General features: G+C 40.3%; 2 protein-coding genes across 4 annotated transcripts; one reads left to right on the forward strand and one right to left on the reverse strand.

Moving 5' to 3' along the window:
* Window positions 1-27: 27 nt before the first annotated feature.
* mrpl55 (mitochondrial ribosomal protein L55) lies at window positions 28-4,052 on the reverse strand. The gene is made up of 3 exons (XM_035648287.1): window positions 3,895-4,052; window positions 3,084-3,294; window positions 28-393 (listed from the first exon to the last, which is right to left on the reverse strand). Exons 1-3 carry the CDS (start codon window positions 3,942-3,944, stop codon window positions 244-246), a joined length of 411 nt encoding a protein of 136 aa, XP_035504180.1. The 5' UTR covers window positions 3,945-4,052; the 3' UTR covers window positions 28-243.
* A 2,059-nt stretch (window positions 4,053-6,111) lies between these two features.
* Window positions 6,112-17,425, forward strand: ctns (cystinosin, lysosomal cystine transporter). Of its 3 annotated transcripts, none has more exons than XM_035647296.1 (11): window positions 6,112-6,202; window positions 7,034-7,139; window positions 7,448-7,526; window positions 9,349-9,439; window positions 10,596-10,699; window positions 12,095-12,232; window positions 12,811-12,910; window positions 14,121-14,240; window positions 14,983-15,153; window positions 15,541-15,658; window positions 17,028-17,425. In XM_035647296.1, exons 2-11 carry the CDS (start codon window positions 7,061-7,063, stop codon window positions 17,186-17,188), a joined length of 1,161 nt encoding a protein of 386 aa, XP_035503189.1. In that variant the 5' UTR covers window positions 6,112-6,202; window positions 7,034-7,060; the 3' UTR covers window positions 17,189-17,425. The 3 variants fall into 3 exon arrangements, with proteins under 3 accessions (XP_035503189.1, XP_035503187.1, XP_035503188.1); XM_035647294.1 differs by having other exon boundaries at window positions 6,153-6,298; XM_035647295.1 differs by having other exon boundaries at window positions 6,153-6,294.
* The last annotated feature ends 275 nt before the right edge of the window (window positions 17,426-17,700 follow it).

The following is a 17,700-nucleotide window of genomic DNA, read 5'->3' on the forward strand; positions in this document are numbered from 1 at the left end:
ACTTAATGAAAATTCATCGCATGGATATTGAGCTTTAAAAGAATTTATTAACTTAACATTGCTACTGTTTCCAGCATTAGAGGCTGTTTTAAACTTCGTAGAAAGATGAAATCCCAGAGTCACAGTCTTGGATTCAGTGCTCCGATGGAACTTTTTGCAGGAATAACTAAAATTATCCAATTCAAACATACACATGGACAAATGGAAGCTTCAAGTTTGAGTCAGATTTTCAGGCATGTATTCTCATTTCTTTTTCCAGAATTGGCTGTATTTGTCAGTTTGGAATTCATCTTCATAGTGCACTGCCGTCTCCTTTTTCAGCTTCCTGACTTCTCTCTTTTTCATTCGTGCTCGGCGCTCCTCTTCGGACAGAGTTGACAGATTGACTGGCATCTTTCAAAACACAAAGAGAGACACCAATGAATTCATATGACATGAAATATGAATGAACACACCTATGGACATGGAGGTTATGAATTAGGTGCTGCGTCTATAGAGTTACTGCTGTGCCAAAGCAAGATGCTGCAAAGTTATTTAATTTAATTATAAAACAATATAAATTGTTAACATAAGCCTTTAGAGAAAAGTAATATAAAGTACAACATCATCAATAAGTATCAAATCATAAATTAACATAAAATAAAAAGATAGAAGTAATTACTCTACATAACATTCACAAGAACACACACAGGGTGTCTACTTTATTAGGTAAAATGTTGAAGAGTTTGGGCAAGTTAAAATTTTGTTCGAACTTTATTTGTTTTTTAATCTGCGTAAATGTAACTTGGAACTGAGACCAAAAACACATGTAGACACGCAAGAATAAATATTTTAATGTCTACATCATATAATTACAAAAAGAGCAATTGTTTTCTATATCAAGAATGGTTGGATGGAACATGGACATTATATTTACTGTTACAAGTTCTACTATAAAAAGCTTGGTTTGTCCATATATATATTCAGGCCATATTGTTCTTGGTATAAGTGAGTATCTGATGGTTTTGATATAAATGGAAACACCGTTAACAAAATGTTGTGGTGGTTAACCTCTTGTTCTGGTGGTATATTAATCAGACCCAGACCACTATCCTGCAAATATGGGTCCTTCTGGTTCCACAAAACCAAGATGGCGCTGGTCAAAATACTTCAACACAGTAGTTGATAAAAACCAATGGCTCAGTTACGCTAGTTGCCAATTGTGCACTCTACAATGCAACATGTGAACCAATTGTGACCCACCCAATATTTGCTGCTCTTTTACATTTGTGAGGTCCCTCCATTTTCATAGACTCAGAAGTAATTGGATAAACTAACACATTATAAATATAAGGATTGTTTTTAATACTTGGATGACAATCTTTTGCAGTCACTGACTGCCTGAAAGCGAAATTTCCTCCCTTGAGATGCTTCGTCATGCCTTTACCACAGCTGCTGCCTTCAGGTGCCGCTTGTTTGTGAAGAAGTTCTTTCTGCCTTCAGTTTTCACCTGCAGTAACTGTAAAGGCCTTTTGTGTTTTGATCAGGAAGTGCTGTCCTATCAGTTTTTCAGCATTTTTTCAGAATGGGACAGGAAGTGAAGTCCTATAAGTAACTATTCACTATCTAATCCTCTGAAATCCTCCTGCTACTTCCATCAGCAGTCACAACACCAATATATCCAGGTGGGCATCCCACTGCTCCTTCTGTGTCGGCTCCGCCTCTCTCTCCTACGGCTACAACTACAGAGTGCCAGAGCCACGCTCATCTCCACAAATTTGTTCAGATCATACAATCATATTCAATCAGAGGGAGGAGAGTTATATTCTATAGGAATGCTTGATGGGAAATTATTTTTTGTCCAATGACTTTGCTCTTTTTCCTTTGTGATAACTTGTGCACAGACTGAATGAATGAAGTGATTGTGTCATCAGGTGCCGTGCATTCATTCATTCATTCATTCATTCTGTAGGCCTAGAAAGAGTTGCTGTGCTTTTGTTTGTTCTATGCTTATTAACGTAGCCCAGCTGTAAGTTAACTTTGTGTTGATTTGTTAATGAAGTCTGGCTTCAGCTATTTTAGATGTTTGATGGTGATATAGCAACTGTCTGCTTTGCGAATGTCTGGAGTAGTTGTGTATGTCTGTGTGTGTGTATGCGCACAAGCGTGTGCTCATGTTTGGGGCAATCACAATTATGTTAGGCTAGAGGTAGTGCACTTTGTTGTAAATCCTCTGTATTCACATCCATGAAGACGTCTCTTCATCGTAGACTTTGACGATGATACGTCTACCTCCTAGAGAGCATTCTTCACTTGGCTGGATGATGTGAAGAGGTTTTCTTCACCAAGGAAAGAATTCTGTGATCATCCGCTTGAGTTGTCCAAGTCATCCATGGTCTTCAAGTGGATTCCTTCTTTTTAAGAACTAACCTTGTTGATTTGGCTACTCCTAATGTTTTTTCATCTCTCTGAACATCTCTTTTCCTTCACTTGCATCAACTCGTCTTTGTACCTCGTATTGAGAGTTCCACTGAACAGCTGCCAAATGCAAGTTCAACTGTAGGAATCAACTCCAGACCTTTCATCTGTTTGATTCGTCTTGGAATCGTGAGGGAACAGGTCACAACTGCTCATGAAACTGCCTTTCACCCAATTGGCCAATAACTTCTGAGCCTCTGAAAAAGGACTATGTGTAAAACCAGATGTCATTTGTTAAAGGTTAATACAATTATTTTGTTAGACCCCTTGAATTAAACACTTGTGGTGCAGCCTGCGACAGTCTGTTAGCATGTGTCTGTAGGATCAAGGTGTGGACCCCTACAGATCGTTTTTGATTAGTTTCTGCAAAGTGAGGGAAGTACTCCATAATATCACCTCACACATTTTTGTACTCCGCTCACATACCCATTTTCCTACACGACGCACTGAGCATGGTGGCATTACACTTCTCGATGGGGTTTTCTAATATTGTTACACTAGTTTCCAGAACTAGTTTCCAGCATCTGCTTTAGAGAAGTCAACCAGCACATTCGACTCATGACTTGTTTATCACCGAGTGTATTTTCTCTCAATAATAACGGCAGGGAAAAGAAAAAGAAACTCACCATGAGGATGCGCCTGGGCTCTTTGTATCTGACGGTGACGGTGGAGCCGTCAGGCCGGACCAGCATCACGGGGTACAGCCTCTCGTACCGCTGCCGCCCGCAGCGCACCACCGAGGTGCGGTTCGAGTCCAGCTGAGCTGTGGCGGTGTGGAGCAGCGAGGCGTGTGCACCGAGGGGTGACACGGTCCACGCGACCACCGAGGATACAGTCCTGCATCCCACACACACACACACACACACACACACACACACACACACACACACACACACACACACACACACACAAACACAAACACAGAGAGAGAGACTGTAAATGTGGACTGTACCACTAGAAAACAAGGTTGTATGTTGTGTATCGAAACCACCAACTCATTCACTAACCACTACATAGTGCACTATGTAGTACTAGCCACTACTAACCACTACATAGGTCAGTATGTAGTACTAACCACTACATAGGTCAGTATGTAGTACTAACCACTACATAGGTCAGTATGTAGTACTAGCCACTACTGACCACTACATAGGTCAGTATGTAGTACTAGCCACTACATAGGTCAGTATGTAGTACTAGTCACTACTGACCACTACATAGGTCAGTATGTAGTACTAACCACTACATAGGTCAGTATGTAGTACTAACCACTACATAGGTCAGTATGTAGTACTAGCCACTACTAGGGGCTGGTTTCGGACACAGCCTAGGTAAGTTAGCATTACGGAACCTGGGCCGTCACCGCGTTACGTTACGTGACGCTACGTGACGTGACAGTGAGAGGAGGGTAGTTGTCGACATGTCACTGACTCTTACCGCGGCGACAGGCCGGAGCGGAGAGGAGCACACAGCCTTGTAAGGAACATGTTCACACCGCTGACCACAGTCACACACAACAGTCCGCTGCAGGTGGAGCAGACGCGCAGCCGCCCAACAGGAAGCACTTCTAAAGGTCGACCACTGGAGTGCGCACAGTAAATGTCCCACTGACACAAATTTACTGTGCAGCGCAGAATGGTTCCGGCCAACACCAGGGGCCTTGGATGTAGATTTATAAATGGCAGACCACTGTTCTCAAACTTGAATGACTGTAGACAAAACTACTTTATCAAATTTGTTTAAGATGTGAAAAAATCACATCTTAAACAAATTTGATAAAGATTGAATTAATGGTTTTACTGTAACAATAGGAAAGAAACACTTCTAAATTACGGACAGCATTTATCTGAAATAATTACTTAGGCTACATTTAAGTATCAGTATGAAGTATCTGAATCAGTATCAAATTCATCAAATAAGCAATAACTTGTAGAGTACTACACTTATAAACCAAAAGTGAAATTTGTCTGCAGCAGCAGAGCAGACCACATCCATAGACTCCTGGTATGGAAGGTGAAGCCAAGTGCCTGAAACCTGTGTTCTCTTCAAGTCGATGAGATAATCATTCTATCTCTCACTTGATTCATAACCCCAGTAAACATTTTCATAAGGAGTTTATGGTCTTTTTCAACACAACATTATGTTTATTTTGTAAACTACGGTCCCATTTAGATTCAAAAAGACAATAAAGTTCGATGCATTGGAGCGTGGATACTGTGTGATTGACAGCAAATACCATCCAATGGGTGAAGGTCGCAGGTGTAGGTGGACGTGCAGTGTCTTCAGCTCTCAGGTCAGATCCAGCCCTACTCGTCCAAATATGGTTACTTCTGGTTTCAGAAAACCAAGATGGCACTGGTCCACCAGCTCACCGACAGATGGGTCAACGTTCTTTAGGCAGAGACAGAGTGAGCTCTACAATGGAGCAACACAAAGTTGGAGATCTTTTACGTTTTTATGAGATGTGGACCGCAACAATCTAAGTAATTAATGGAAATGCCCGCATCCAAATCTGTCGTTACAAACCTCAGTAAAAGCTTCACAGATACAGAGCCAACACACATCCTTTTTTGAAAAATGTCCGGTATAACACCGGTGTGGTCATGAGTTTTTGACCCGATGGGAACATTTCTACACCCTAACCTGCAGCACCTTGACCTTCATCAGGGTGTCTCACCAGAAATAAAGGAAGAACAAGACCCAGGAGATATCAGGAAGTGACATTGTTGGCTCATTATCACAATAGACAGGTGACTCGAATTGGAGGGAATGGCCTCAATTAGTTAGCATGTACACTGCAGGAAAAAAACACAACAAATGATCCCGCATAAAAAAATAAATATATATTTATATATATTTGTATATGTGTGTATATATATATATATATATATATATATATATATATATATATATATATATATATATATATATATATATATATATATATATATATATTTGTATATATATATATACAATTCAAAAGGTTTCTCATTGCAGAACAAGGGACTACTTCAATAACCATAATCTTCAAAGAATTGAAGCTCCCACAACCTACTAGTCTGTAATATTTAGCCATCGGCTACAAGCACATCCCAGACTCATTCTATAGTTTCCGGGACATGGAGGTTTGAGGGGAAATGAGGAGGTGGACAGATGATCAAAACAAGCATTAGACAGAGACAGCACAGATTTACAAATTCCATTAAACAAACCAGAGGTCAAATTTATTAGTTTGGAGAAAATTAATAGAAGAGTGTCAATATAAGTGGAAAAGTGATACAAGGGGAACATTTCTATATGGGTTAATCAACTAAGCTAATTCAACATAAGACGTATCCCCAAGAAAAGAAGAAGTCCTTTGTGAGTGGATAAGGATAGGTCATTCAGGATAATAGGAAAGCATCCAGCTGTCAGGCCGAGGTTCTTGAGAAGACTGTAACTCATGTCATCATTGAATTTACTAAATATAGTCCAGACAGATCCCATATGAAAAGTTCAGGAGTTCAGGAGTCCAGCATCAAAGCTTTAATGAACCGGCTGCCAAGTGAACAGAGCAGGGGAATCTTCTGAGTTCATCAGGCGGACTGGACCAATCTGTGGTTCATACTCCGGAGCAGAAGGGGGCGGTAATGCGCCTGTTACACTGGTCGCCTACCGCCGTTAAAACCCAAGAAGAAGGAGAAGTAGAAGAAAAAGAAGCAGCGGCGGCAGCGGGTCTCGTGACCAATGAGGAAGTAGTGCTGCAGTAAGTTGGGTCCTTGGTTTGGTCGTTTTTCAGACAGACTTCATGTGTTGAAGCAGGACGTGTCGAAGAACAGCTGAGGGACTTCACTCCTTGTATGTAGGTTCCATCGTCTGACCACTGCAGTCTTTATTGTGTGACAGGGAGCAGCAGTCGACGATGGAGGACTGTCCTTTCGACGGTTCACTTTCTTTTAGAACAAAACTGCATTTGAACAAAAATGTTAAAATGGGCATTTAGTATTTATTTTGGTGTCATGTCATCTGCACAATTCTTAAAAAAAAGGCTACACCTAAAATGTAAAATTCTGTAACCTTACAACTAGTTCATTTTATAATATCAAATGAAAGTAGATTTTGTTACCATTATTTCCAATTATTTGCAATATTGAGCACGCGCTCAAAACACCGGCGTTCTAAATGATTTTTATGAATTCATATAAAAAAAGTGTGTGTCCGCATTAGGGCTGTGCAATGGGACAATATATATTGTTTATTCTGTTGTGACCACTCAATCTTTACAGCAATATCAATTGTCATTCGGACGGTGCTGTGGATGCAGACAGGGACTTTACACTGACTCATATTAGTTTATTACAATGAATTACATTAATACATATGTTATGTGTATATTCAGCACAAAAAAAGCTATTGGTCTGTCTTTATTTTTATACCTATTCAGTAAATATAATTATTTTCTAGAATTCAGCCTTTATTTACTGACATCATTGTTTGAAAATGGCCCAATAATTCCTACTCAATTTATGTTTAATGTGATAGTTTGATGTGCACCACATTTCTCCTTATAACATCGGAGATGCCTTGTGTCCTTCAGGTCTGCAGCATCCGTCGTTCAGCAGAGATGTTTGCTCGAGGCTCGGCCAGGGGGCGTCTGTCTGCTCAGCTGCTGCTGCTCCTGTGGACATTGCACAACGTCTCTGGTAACTAACTCTTACGCCTTCTTTGACTTCGCCGTAAAGAGCGTGTTTCAGTGAGGTCACTGCGTTGACACTGGGGACACAGCACAGACGTCTCAGGCAAAACACAGGGTTTTTTTTAGTCACCCTATAAGCATGTAGTGACCTCATGATGATCCTGATTATGGAAAATTGTAAATATGCTTATGCTTTATGATAATTACTTACTTATTGTTTAAAAATGCTTTATGATTATGTCAATCCATACTACAACCTGTACACTGTGTCCCGGATGTATTGATATTTTATTTATTGGTATGTTTGTCCTCCAGCCTCCAGTGTGTATTTGTTTGCTCCTGATGCCGTCACACTTGAGGAATTCTCTACAGCCAACATCACCATTACTTCCAGGTAACCACAGATACACAGTCTGCACCTTTTATTCGCATTATAGAAAAAACAGCAACAAACAAACACAATGTTATTTTGCACTTGATTTACTGCTCAGCTCCAGTCAGTATTCTTTGAGGGAGTATAGGAGAAGGTGGAAGCTAACTTGGGGGCAAATTGCAATTTGCTAATATGTATCTTTAGCTTTTAGTTTTTGTTTGTGTAGCCTGTCATAGTGTGTGACTCTTTCAACAAGGTCACCGTTGTATTGACACAACAGTTCGTGGCAGTGGACAGTTGAGAGTTAACAGGCATGGCATCAAAATGAGGTTGAAGATGAGCCTTCACCTGGCAGAAGAGTCTGAGCCGACAGTTACTGTTTACACCATAAGCACTGTAAAGTTTCCCAGCACAGTTTAGTTTGACCTGTTTTGGGCATTATGAATTCCAAAAATTCTGGAGAATGTATTTGGAATAGACAAATTATAAAACTTTAAATCTTGAAACAATGTCGACGGTTAGCGTTGCCAGATCTAAGTAGCTGTTTCTGTGCTGCCCAGATTAAACATTTAAGGATCACCACAAATCCAAAAATAGAAATTCAATTCAATTCAATTGTATTTGTAAAGTGCCAAATCACAACATAAATTATCTCAAGACACATCACAATATTACAGAGAAACACAACAGTTCCCACAATGATCAGCTCTGAGACTGTGGAAAGAAAAAACTCTACCCCCTAACCCCAACCCTAACCCAGGAGGAAATCTCTAACTGAACCAGAACATATAATATATAATAATAATAATGACGAATTTGGAATCTGCAGCTCTAGAGTCAGAGATGCACTGAATTAAAATGGAACCAACACAATCATTATGTTTGATAATAGTTTGCCGAAATAAGAAAACTTGTACGACTACTACTACTATAGTAGTATAGTATATAGTACTACAACTACTGTGTCACCTACTTAGAAATCAAGTGTAATGAATCCCACAAAACTACAAATGGAAAATGAGATATGTCTAGATTCCAGACAGAATATGTGAATCTCATATGGGACAATGCTCTCACTACCGGAGGAACACTGGAGAAAGTCATGGAATTGATTTACATTGTTTTTTCCATGCAGGTCAATAAAGGGCCCATACTGTCAAAATTGAGATTTCCTGCCTTTTTTTTATAACAAATAAGGTCTGGGGTCTCTTTAAGTAACGTAAAAGTGTCAAAACGGTCGATAAACAGCCTGCATAGCCCACTACAACGAATTCCCTTTGTAGTGAGTAGGGGGTAGTGAATGAGTGGGTGATTTCGGACACAGCCTAAGTCTCTCTCCATTGCATGGTCGCTGCATTTAAGGGCTTTGTAAGACTGTACAGGTGCGTGACTTCATACTGTGCATTTATAAAGATCTATAAAATATGCATAATTAACACAAATATCTAGGCCGTGCCCAAACTGTATGTTATGCCCCATCCTTTCTTCCTTTAAAACAAATTTGATTTCATTCTTTTCTTTTCTTTTCCCCCTTTGAGTTTGTATACCTGTTTTTTTTTTACCAATTGTAACTTTGAAGCAGTAAAACTTCATGTGTGAGAATGATATTTGAAAAAAAAAAAGACATTTGTGTAAATAACCATAACATGAAAGTAGAATTTGCTGTTGAACAAGTGGAGGGCAGTGTGTAGGTGTGTCTTAGCCCTCCGGGCCGCTCCACCTGTTACACAACACTCATGTGACTCAGCACTGATGCTGCTCGTTTCTAGAGAAGTGAGTTAAAGATGTGAGATCCAGATCCTGGCAGCTCCTGACGTTCTTCACGTGTTTTGTGTCCGTGTAGTTCCCCCCTCAACCAGTCAGCTGTGATTCAGTTCAACGTCACCTACAGCTCAAAGTCAAACTCCTCGTCTGTCATCACCGTGCCTGAGCAGGTAACTGTCATCTGGGCTTCAATGAACTTAATCTAGAATATACACCTGTACACATTCATTTACCCAGAGGAGATGATATGCAAACTTCCAACACATGGGAGAAAAAACATAACAATGGAAAGAAAGAAGAAATGCAAAAATAAGTGCTAAGACTGCTTCTCACGTATGTGAGCTAAGACTGAAAAAAAATCAAGCGCAATAATAGACAATAGAAAATGTTCCTGTGGGCTGAGGCCTGTGACAAAAAAGTTCAAGATGGGTCAACTGCACAGAATCATGTTACTTTGAAAACAGAAGCCCAGGAAAATTATAGCAATGTCTATAGAAAGACACTTCAGGAAAACATCGTAATGATAATATACCGACTGAAAAACTGCATATATGTGTAGAGACAGTTCAAAAATTAAAACATAATAACAAGAGGGCCTTCGCTAGCCTCCTGCTTGTCGGCGCTCGGGCCCTAATGATAAGCCAGTAGGCTAACAAAATGATAAAAAGGGTGTAAATAAATAAGATTTACTAAACACTTCTCTGTGCCCTGTTGCAAAATTGCTCAGAAGAGTCAACAGTAGCCCAGGATAACGATAATAATGCTTATAGAAAGAGACTACATGTGATTACATCAATTACAAGCGACATCATCAGAACCATGAATAAAGTTCTAAACATTATATGTCAACAAACGCTGACACCTGCCTGTAAATTTGGTTTAAGCGACATGTAAAAGTGATGAAATATAGATAATATGATCAAACAACTGAAACAGAAAAGAACCACTCTAAATATTTTTCAAAATTTAAAGTCAGACTAAAAATATTATGTATTTATCATGCTCGGAGCAGTTTTAAGATCATTAACCATGCAAAATGCCTCAGGTTAAAAACTATCCACCTCTCGTTATACCGGTTAACCAGAAAATTCCCCCCGACGTCACGAACTTCCTCCTGAACTTACCATGGTAACCAGTAACCTGGCTTCGTAGTCCAGGCCCCGGGTCTCTGAGTTTAAACCACATGACATCCAGTTTCATTGTGCGACATTAATGACATGGATCAGCCAAAGAAATCAAACGTGCACATGAGAAGAAGGGATCACTTATAGAGGAGGTTGTACACGGGGTGGGCCTGAGTTGATGTTGTTCTTGTTCTTTGTTCAGGTGTTGCTGCCAGTGGAGACGACTTCAGTCAGTGTCAATGTGACAGCCCATGAGGTCGGTCAGGTGACCGCACACCTGCTCAGCAACAATACAGACTTCAACAGGTACAATAGGTGTCGGTACAGCAGCAGCAGCATGCATGCAATCAGATCTTAAAAAGGTCCTGACAACATCCACATATGCCTTTTCTGTAAAAAAAAGAAGTTATTTCTACAGTTCAGCAGAAGATAATATGATATTCTGTTCTATTCTACTCACGTGATTCGTCCAAAACACACTACTGAAGCTTCAAATTAGCCTTGGCTGAATCCTGGAGTGCATTTTTTACACAGTTTGTCCCTTCACGATTACAGCTAGGTTCTACTGTATGTGGTCATGTGAACTTTTTAATAATACCAGTCCATCGTGTCAAAGAGAATGAAGGGTTTGTCGTGTCCTTTTGTCTTACAGTTAACACTGTAAATATTCAAATAAGATGTCAAATATTTGTCTCTGCCTAAATTACTAGGCAGTGGATTCAGCAGACTTGGGTTCCCTCTGTTCTCACACTAACACTGTTCCCTTGATAGACACGCAGGCTTTCATATGTCATTCTGTGGAGATGAGCACCAGAGAGGCCTCACCACAGAAGACGATGCTCAACCTTCACCCCAAAAATGTTGTGCAATGGACATTAATGGAGCTGAGGTCCTCAGTGAAGCCCTGCTCACCATTGCACAGCAATTATCACCAGTAGGGCTGCAACAGTTAATCGATTAATCGCTTAGTAATCGATAACTGAATTAATCGCCAACTATTTTGATAATCGATTAATCGGTAGTTTTTATGAAAAAACAGTCAAAGTTCAGTTTTTTTTGGAAACACAATCAACATGTTTCACCATTTTATGACATTTTATGGACCAAACAACTAATCGATTAATCGAGAAAATCGAGAAAATAATCGACAGAATATGAAAATAATCGTTAGTTGCACCTCCAATCACCAGGCCTTTTCTCTTTGAGGAGATCCGTCTGGCTCCACATACACATTTTTATAAGTGTGCTCTCTCTGGATGTGGGCTCTGAATTCACCCTTCATTTTTTAAAATGTTTTAACCTTTTACTGTACGTTGTTCTCATCCTGGCTCTGATCTTACTATTTAATTGATATTAAACTGTTTTATTTAGTTTTTTACTATTATCTTGTCTGTTTCTGCCCTCATGTTGTCATCTTCAATGCCTCATTTCAACCTAATTCAACTTGTAAATCACGTAACTGCGTTGAAAGGTGCTTTCTCACATTGACAGATAAGCTGAAGTTTATGTACAATAATAAAAATATCCTTATCTGTTAGACACACTATCATGTGGTGAGCACAGATCAGACTGTTCTTCAGGTTCACACATTGGGAATCAGAGAGCTTGGATTTAACCATGGACTAAGATGCTGGGGATGGTGTGTGACCAGTGTGTCCTTCTACTGCACTTTGTGTGTAAGCTTGATACTCTCTCCTCCAGTCTGTCCGTCAGGATCCGATTCATGGTCGTCCATAGCAACATCCTGTCAGTCATCAGTCAGGTGATTGGCTGGATTTACTTCCTGGCGTGGTCGGTGTCCTTCTATCCACAAGCCTGGGAGAACTGGAGGAGGAAAAGGTACTTTTCTCTCGGCCCTTTTTTTTCCATGTTGCTTTTCTTGAATATTTTCCTTGTGATGTTTTGAACTAAATCTGTTTTTCAGCAACATGATCTTTTCGTGATACTCATCAGATACTGTACAGTATGTTTAAACGGACTTAGCAGCTTTGAACACAGAATCGTGTGTGTGTTAGCTGATTTTCTTTTTGTAACATTAAGAGTTATATAAATGGTTTGTTTTGACTTTGTTCAGTCTTTTTATTATTTTATAATCATTTTTGAATGCTGAAACATCCCCTCAGACTATAGAACAACAAGTTCAGTTATTTAGTTTTTGTCCACACTGAATAAATTTGTGTTGAAGATCAAACGATTCATATGAGACCAGAGCTTTTTTTTCCTGGTGTTTATATCTCAACATGTTAAACAACAGGACATACAGTAGCACCTGTTGTTTGAAGCTTTTGTTTTTTTCACCTGAGTGGATGATGTCTGATTTGGCTTTTTATAAAAAAATTAATAAAAAAAAAGCTAAGTATCTGAGAACAAATAATCTGACTGAGAAAATAATAATAAGAGCATGTGTGTGTTTTCAGTGTTGTAGGTCTCAACTTTGACTTCCTGGCTCTCAACCTAACGGGCTTCATCGCTTACAGTGTCTTCAACATCGGCCTGTTCTGGGTGCCGTATATAAAGGTAACGTCTTCTCTGACTCACCTGGTTATACACAGCCCAATTTGATGTGGGAACACTTAAATCCCACATCAGATCTTGATTAACGAATTATTCAAATTGAAAATCTCTACTAATGTACATTGTGTAATTTGTTGAGAAAAAAATGATGTAACGCAGTCAATGGATACTAAAATCATTAACCCAATGATTTTCGGTGTGATTTTGAATCAAGCCCTCAAAGTAAAAAATGTAAATCACAAGTTAATCCAACTTTTATCACTGCAACTCAGAATGTGACTCAGTAGTGTGTATGGCCCCTGCCTGCCTGTATACACTACATCTGGGCTCCTGATGAGTCAGTGGATGGTGTCCTGGGGGATCTCCTCCCAGACCTAGATCAGACCTCCTCTGAGGCGGAGAAGTTTTTGTTTACCATAGATGAAGAGCGCTGACAAGACAGAAACGTGCGTAATCTGTAATCTGTGTGCTGAAGAGGAAACGGCGTATAAGGACGCACGCATGCACTAAATGTCCAATTAACATAATTTATTATATTATAACCAACCGTTCAGCAGCGAAGGGACCCTCCATCGATCCAACACACTGACTATTTAATATACTGTTTATTTCTTATCCTGGAAGCCAACTTGAGTATGTTGCCACTTCACACAGGCGCAGTCAGGAAAAAGGCAGAGTTTGAGGAATCGACTCGTGGCTCTGCTTCAACTGTGCCTTGTCAGAAATTTATCGGAACATCCGAGGGATGGTTGCGAGCAATTGATCACTGCTCGCTCCCCCCTGTACACTGCTCTGCAAGCAGCGTATGGCAAAGCTGAAAATCAGAGCTGAAAATCAGAAATCTGGGCAAAAACTGCCTTAAATCGCAGTGTATGCCCGTCTTAAATGAACAGATTGAATCCTTGTTGTTTAACTGTGATCATTAAGTGTCCCCTTACTTCATCTGAGCAGTGAACATTTGTAGGTCCGTCTACTGGTCATGTTTAATATGACGGAGACTGGAGTAACACTTTCTTCAACAGTCTACACTTATATAAATGGACTTATAGTCTTATCGGCCTCACAAAGTCACACACACATTGTGAGGTCTCAAGGTACTTTACATAGTAACGTATGTTGGGATTTGGTGCTATACAAATATACGTGAATTGACTTGAAGACATCGCTGTAGACAGTTCACTTCACAGTGTCTGTGTGTGTGTCTGCTCTGCAGGAGGAGTTTCTGGAGAAGAACCCTAATGGAATCAACCCTGTCGAAGCTAACGACGTCTTCTTCAGTCTCCACGCTGTATTGCTCTGCTTGCTGTACATAAGCCAGGCAGCTGTTTATGAGGTGAGTGCTTGGTATCAAACCCCAAACTGGTCAGTACTCCTCTCCCACCATCTCCGCTCTGTCTGTCCCAAACCAAACCAGTTCACCACTTCTCCCTGAAGTCTGTGAAGCAGGAGAGAGAACACTGCGTTTTTCTTCTACCGATATCCAGTGTGCAGGAGAGTCGAGTGGTGCGTACAGCTGGCATGAGCTGTAAAAACACAGCAAACATCAGCAATATGAGAAATGCGTGTGAAGGACGGAAACGGTTTGAGTGGACATTTGAGCCGCACTAGAATGAGCTGCATGTTAAGCTAAGCTTAGACCTGAGAAGTGTGCTGGTGTGTTTATTGACAGCCTCCTCTGATTGGTTAGAAGGTTGAGACTCACAAAAAAAACTTTAAGAGGCAACAGACAATTGGAATTATTGATTGTTCACGTCGTGGAAATGCTGCAGACGCTGGGATTTTTTTCTCAGTTGCTTCAGTCAATTCATCTGTTATCTTCTTTGTCTTAGTTGCGCAGTGGGTGATGCAGTTCTTTTGTGCCGTGAATGCCGTGTTTCAGAGAAAACAGTGTCCAGGTGGCCAAGAGAATAACATGACACTGTGCAGTCAGTGTTACAACATCTTAATGACAAGTTAAAGCCAAACGAGAATTTCAACCAAAAGATATAAGAAATAAAGTGACATACTTCAGCTTTAAGTAGTTGATTGTGTCATGTTGTGGTTTGTCTGATGACTCGGTATCACGTCTCTTCCAGAGGGGGGGTCAGAAGGTGTCCTGGACGGCCCTGGTCTTGCTGCTGGCTGCCTGGACGTTTGCCCTGGTCAGCTTGTTCCTGGCCGTGGCCAAACAGATCACCTGGTTGGACTACCTCTACTACTTCTCTTACATTAAACTAGCAGTCACCCTGATTAAATATGTGCCGCAGGTAAGCAACACACATGCAAGGACACATTTGAAGAATGAAAAGCAGCAAATAGTGTATTTGTTCTTGTTCTTTTGTCCGCAAAATGATTTAAAAAAAACAATAGAATACAGTAAAACAGCGGAACAACAAAGACTACATACACATATACTCACTGCAGATCCTCTCTGACATGACCAACAACTGAAATGCTACATTTGATAAAGGTAGAAACTGTGTTATTCCATTTCTGTGATACAGAAAATACACTGACTTAAAACAGTTTGTACTCCAGTTTCATTGATTTTCATGTTTACTCTAAAATCTCATCAACATAAACTATACTGCTTCATGTCGTTGGTTGGTCATGGGAGGAGTTGTGACTGACAGGCTCTGTGTCTGTGTTTGCAGGCATTCATGAACTACAGGAGGAAAAGTACTGTGGGCTGGAGTATTGGCAATGTGCTGTTGGACTTCACTGGAGGAGTCCTCTGTATTCTACAGATGGTTCTACAGTCTTACAACAACGGTAACTACTGCCATGTACTGTGTTATGCTGTAGTGAATGCTGCACTTTTTTAATGTTTCATATCTACAGAGGCAAGAAGCAGGATGTGAAGTGTTTGGAATTACCTGGTCTCCTGCATTGATTGTTCTTCATCTGAGTCAAAACGTGCTTCAGCTAATAACACAAACTATTGTCTTTGTTGTGTTTTAAGAATCAATGTAAAAAGTAATTCAACACTTTGATTTAGTAACTGATCCAACCACAACAACTAGGTCCAGTTCCTGGGGACCAGAGCTGCAGCAGCTCAGACACAATGACAGGATGTGATGTGAACATCTCTCTGAGCTCTGACTGGGCCTCTCCAACAGGAGGAGTCTTGGTTGAACTTAGTTTGACATTATCCTGTAAGATACACTGATAAACTTGGGGACTCAATTTCCCCTCAGTGTTGTAGAGCTGTCCAGAGGTCTGTACTACGAAGCAGGATTTGTGGTTATTCAGGTCAGTTCAGGTTTAACTCTGGTTTTACGTCCTACTAAGCTGGTTCCGGAGTAAATCACCATGGTAACTGATGCTAACCTGCTGCGGAGCAGGTTAAGTCCCAGATAAGAGATCAGAACCTCTCAACAGCCCCACTACTGACCAATCAGATCACTGGAAACCAGAGTCATCATTCTACAGGATCCCGTCAGGGACAAATGGTTGTCGGTTTGATTCCAGCTTGTCGCTTGTAAATAACGACTCCGCCTCTTTCACCTCTTTCACATGAACGAGCTCAGGGTTGACTGAGACAGTTGATATCCAGCTTGGTAGTTCAGGTTATCAGAATGGTCAATGTTAGGTTAAGTCAAACCAGATAACGACAACATATCGTGGGTATGTTGAACTTGCTTCATAGTACAGGCCAATTCATAAATAATTGCAAAACAGTGGCAGAAGAGGTCACTTTATCTTTTATTTCTTTTCTCATCTTTTGCATTTTAAGTTGTAGAGAAAATCAAGAGCAAACTAATTTATTCTCAAATGAGTTATGAGTAATTTATACTGACACTGGGGGCCAGATGTATTCAAATCTGTAGTTTCACAAAGATGAAAATATGCATATGCATTCATCACATGTATAAAGCCAAACAGGACCCTGCTTTTGTTTTATTGTGTAACTGAGTGCACATGAAGCAGCTCCAAGAGTGGAAGTACAAATGATGATTAACTTTTGTTTGTTCTCCACCAGTCGTCAGGGAACATGCACGAGTTACAAAGTCGCTGTTAGATCAGGGTAGTGCAACAATTCCATTCCTAGAGTCTCACCATTGAGTGACAGTTACATTAGGATTCAAATGAACAAATAATGTACTGTATGTCTGACTGACTGTACTGTGTCTCTCCTCAGATGAGTGGGGGCTGATATTCGGCGATCCTACAAAGTTTGGTCTGGGCCTGTTCTCCATGGTGTTCGACATCCTGTTCATGATGCAGCACTACTGCCTCTACAGACAGCCTCAGTACGTTAACATGCCTCAGAACGAGGACGTCGCGGGCCAAACAGACTGAAGCACACTGCTGAGTGGATGGACTGTCTACAAACACAATCACAAAGGGAGCACATGACTGACCGACGTGGTGGTTGTCATCTTTGATATGTCCAGCTTTGTATACTGGCAACTCTAATCTCTAAGATATCTCAGGATCATCACTGTTGTTTTGTTTCTGATATGTTTGATAAAATGTATAAGAGAAACTGATTGTATTGATATAAACACTTTTTTTATTAAAATTCCATCACATTAAGCTGGCAGTTGTCAATTTGACCATTCGACCTCACCGCTATGTTTACCTACCATATAATGTGAAAATAGCTGCTGTTCAAACTGTCTATAGGCCTGATGAAAGCTAACCTGACTTAATCCTGTGCAACTTGCCGTGTGGCATTTCCTGCCATTTCAGACGGTGTGCACATTATTCTGAAGAGAAGCAGAATAATATTCAAATACCTCACACTCCCTATTTCTCCAAAAGCGGAAATATTATATAATAGTTAAATAATTATGGCTAAACTATATTCA

This window comes from Scophthalmus maximus, chromosome 13 (genome assembly GCF_022379125.1).
Source record: "Scophthalmus maximus strain ysfricsl-2021 chromosome 13, ASM2237912v1, whole genome shotgun sequence".
In the NCBI taxonomy this organism is placed as follows: domain Eukaryota; kingdom Metazoa; phylum Chordata; class Actinopteri; order Pleuronectiformes; family Scophthalmidae; genus Scophthalmus; species Scophthalmus maximus.

Bases quoted from the DNA above. Each gene is read 5' to 3' on its own strand.
- mrpl55 (XM_035648287.1), bottom strand. From the start codon at position 3,944: ATGTTCCTTACAAGGCTGTGTGCTCCTCTCCGCTCCGGCCTGTCGCCG. The intron at 3,295-3,894 runs GTAAGAGTCAGT...TGTGGGATGCAG, and splicing joins CGCTCCGGCCTGTCGCCGCG to GACTGTATCCTCGGTGGTCG. The intron at 394-3,083 runs GTGAGTTTCTTT...GTGTTTTGAAAG, and splicing joins AGCCCAGGCGCATCCTCATG to ATGCCAGTCAATCTGTCAAC.
- ctns (XM_035647296.1), top strand. From the start codon at position 7,061: ATGTTTGCTCGAGGCTCGGCCAGGGGGCGTCTGTCTGCTCAGCTGCTG. The intron at 15,154-15,540 runs GTAAGCAACACA...CTGTGTTTGCAG, and splicing joins TGATTAAATATGTGCCGCAG to GCATTCATGAACTACAGGAG. The intron at 15,659-17,027 runs GTAACTACTGCC...GTCTCTCCTCAG, and splicing joins TCTACAGTCTTACAACAACG to ATGAGTGGGGGCTGATATTC.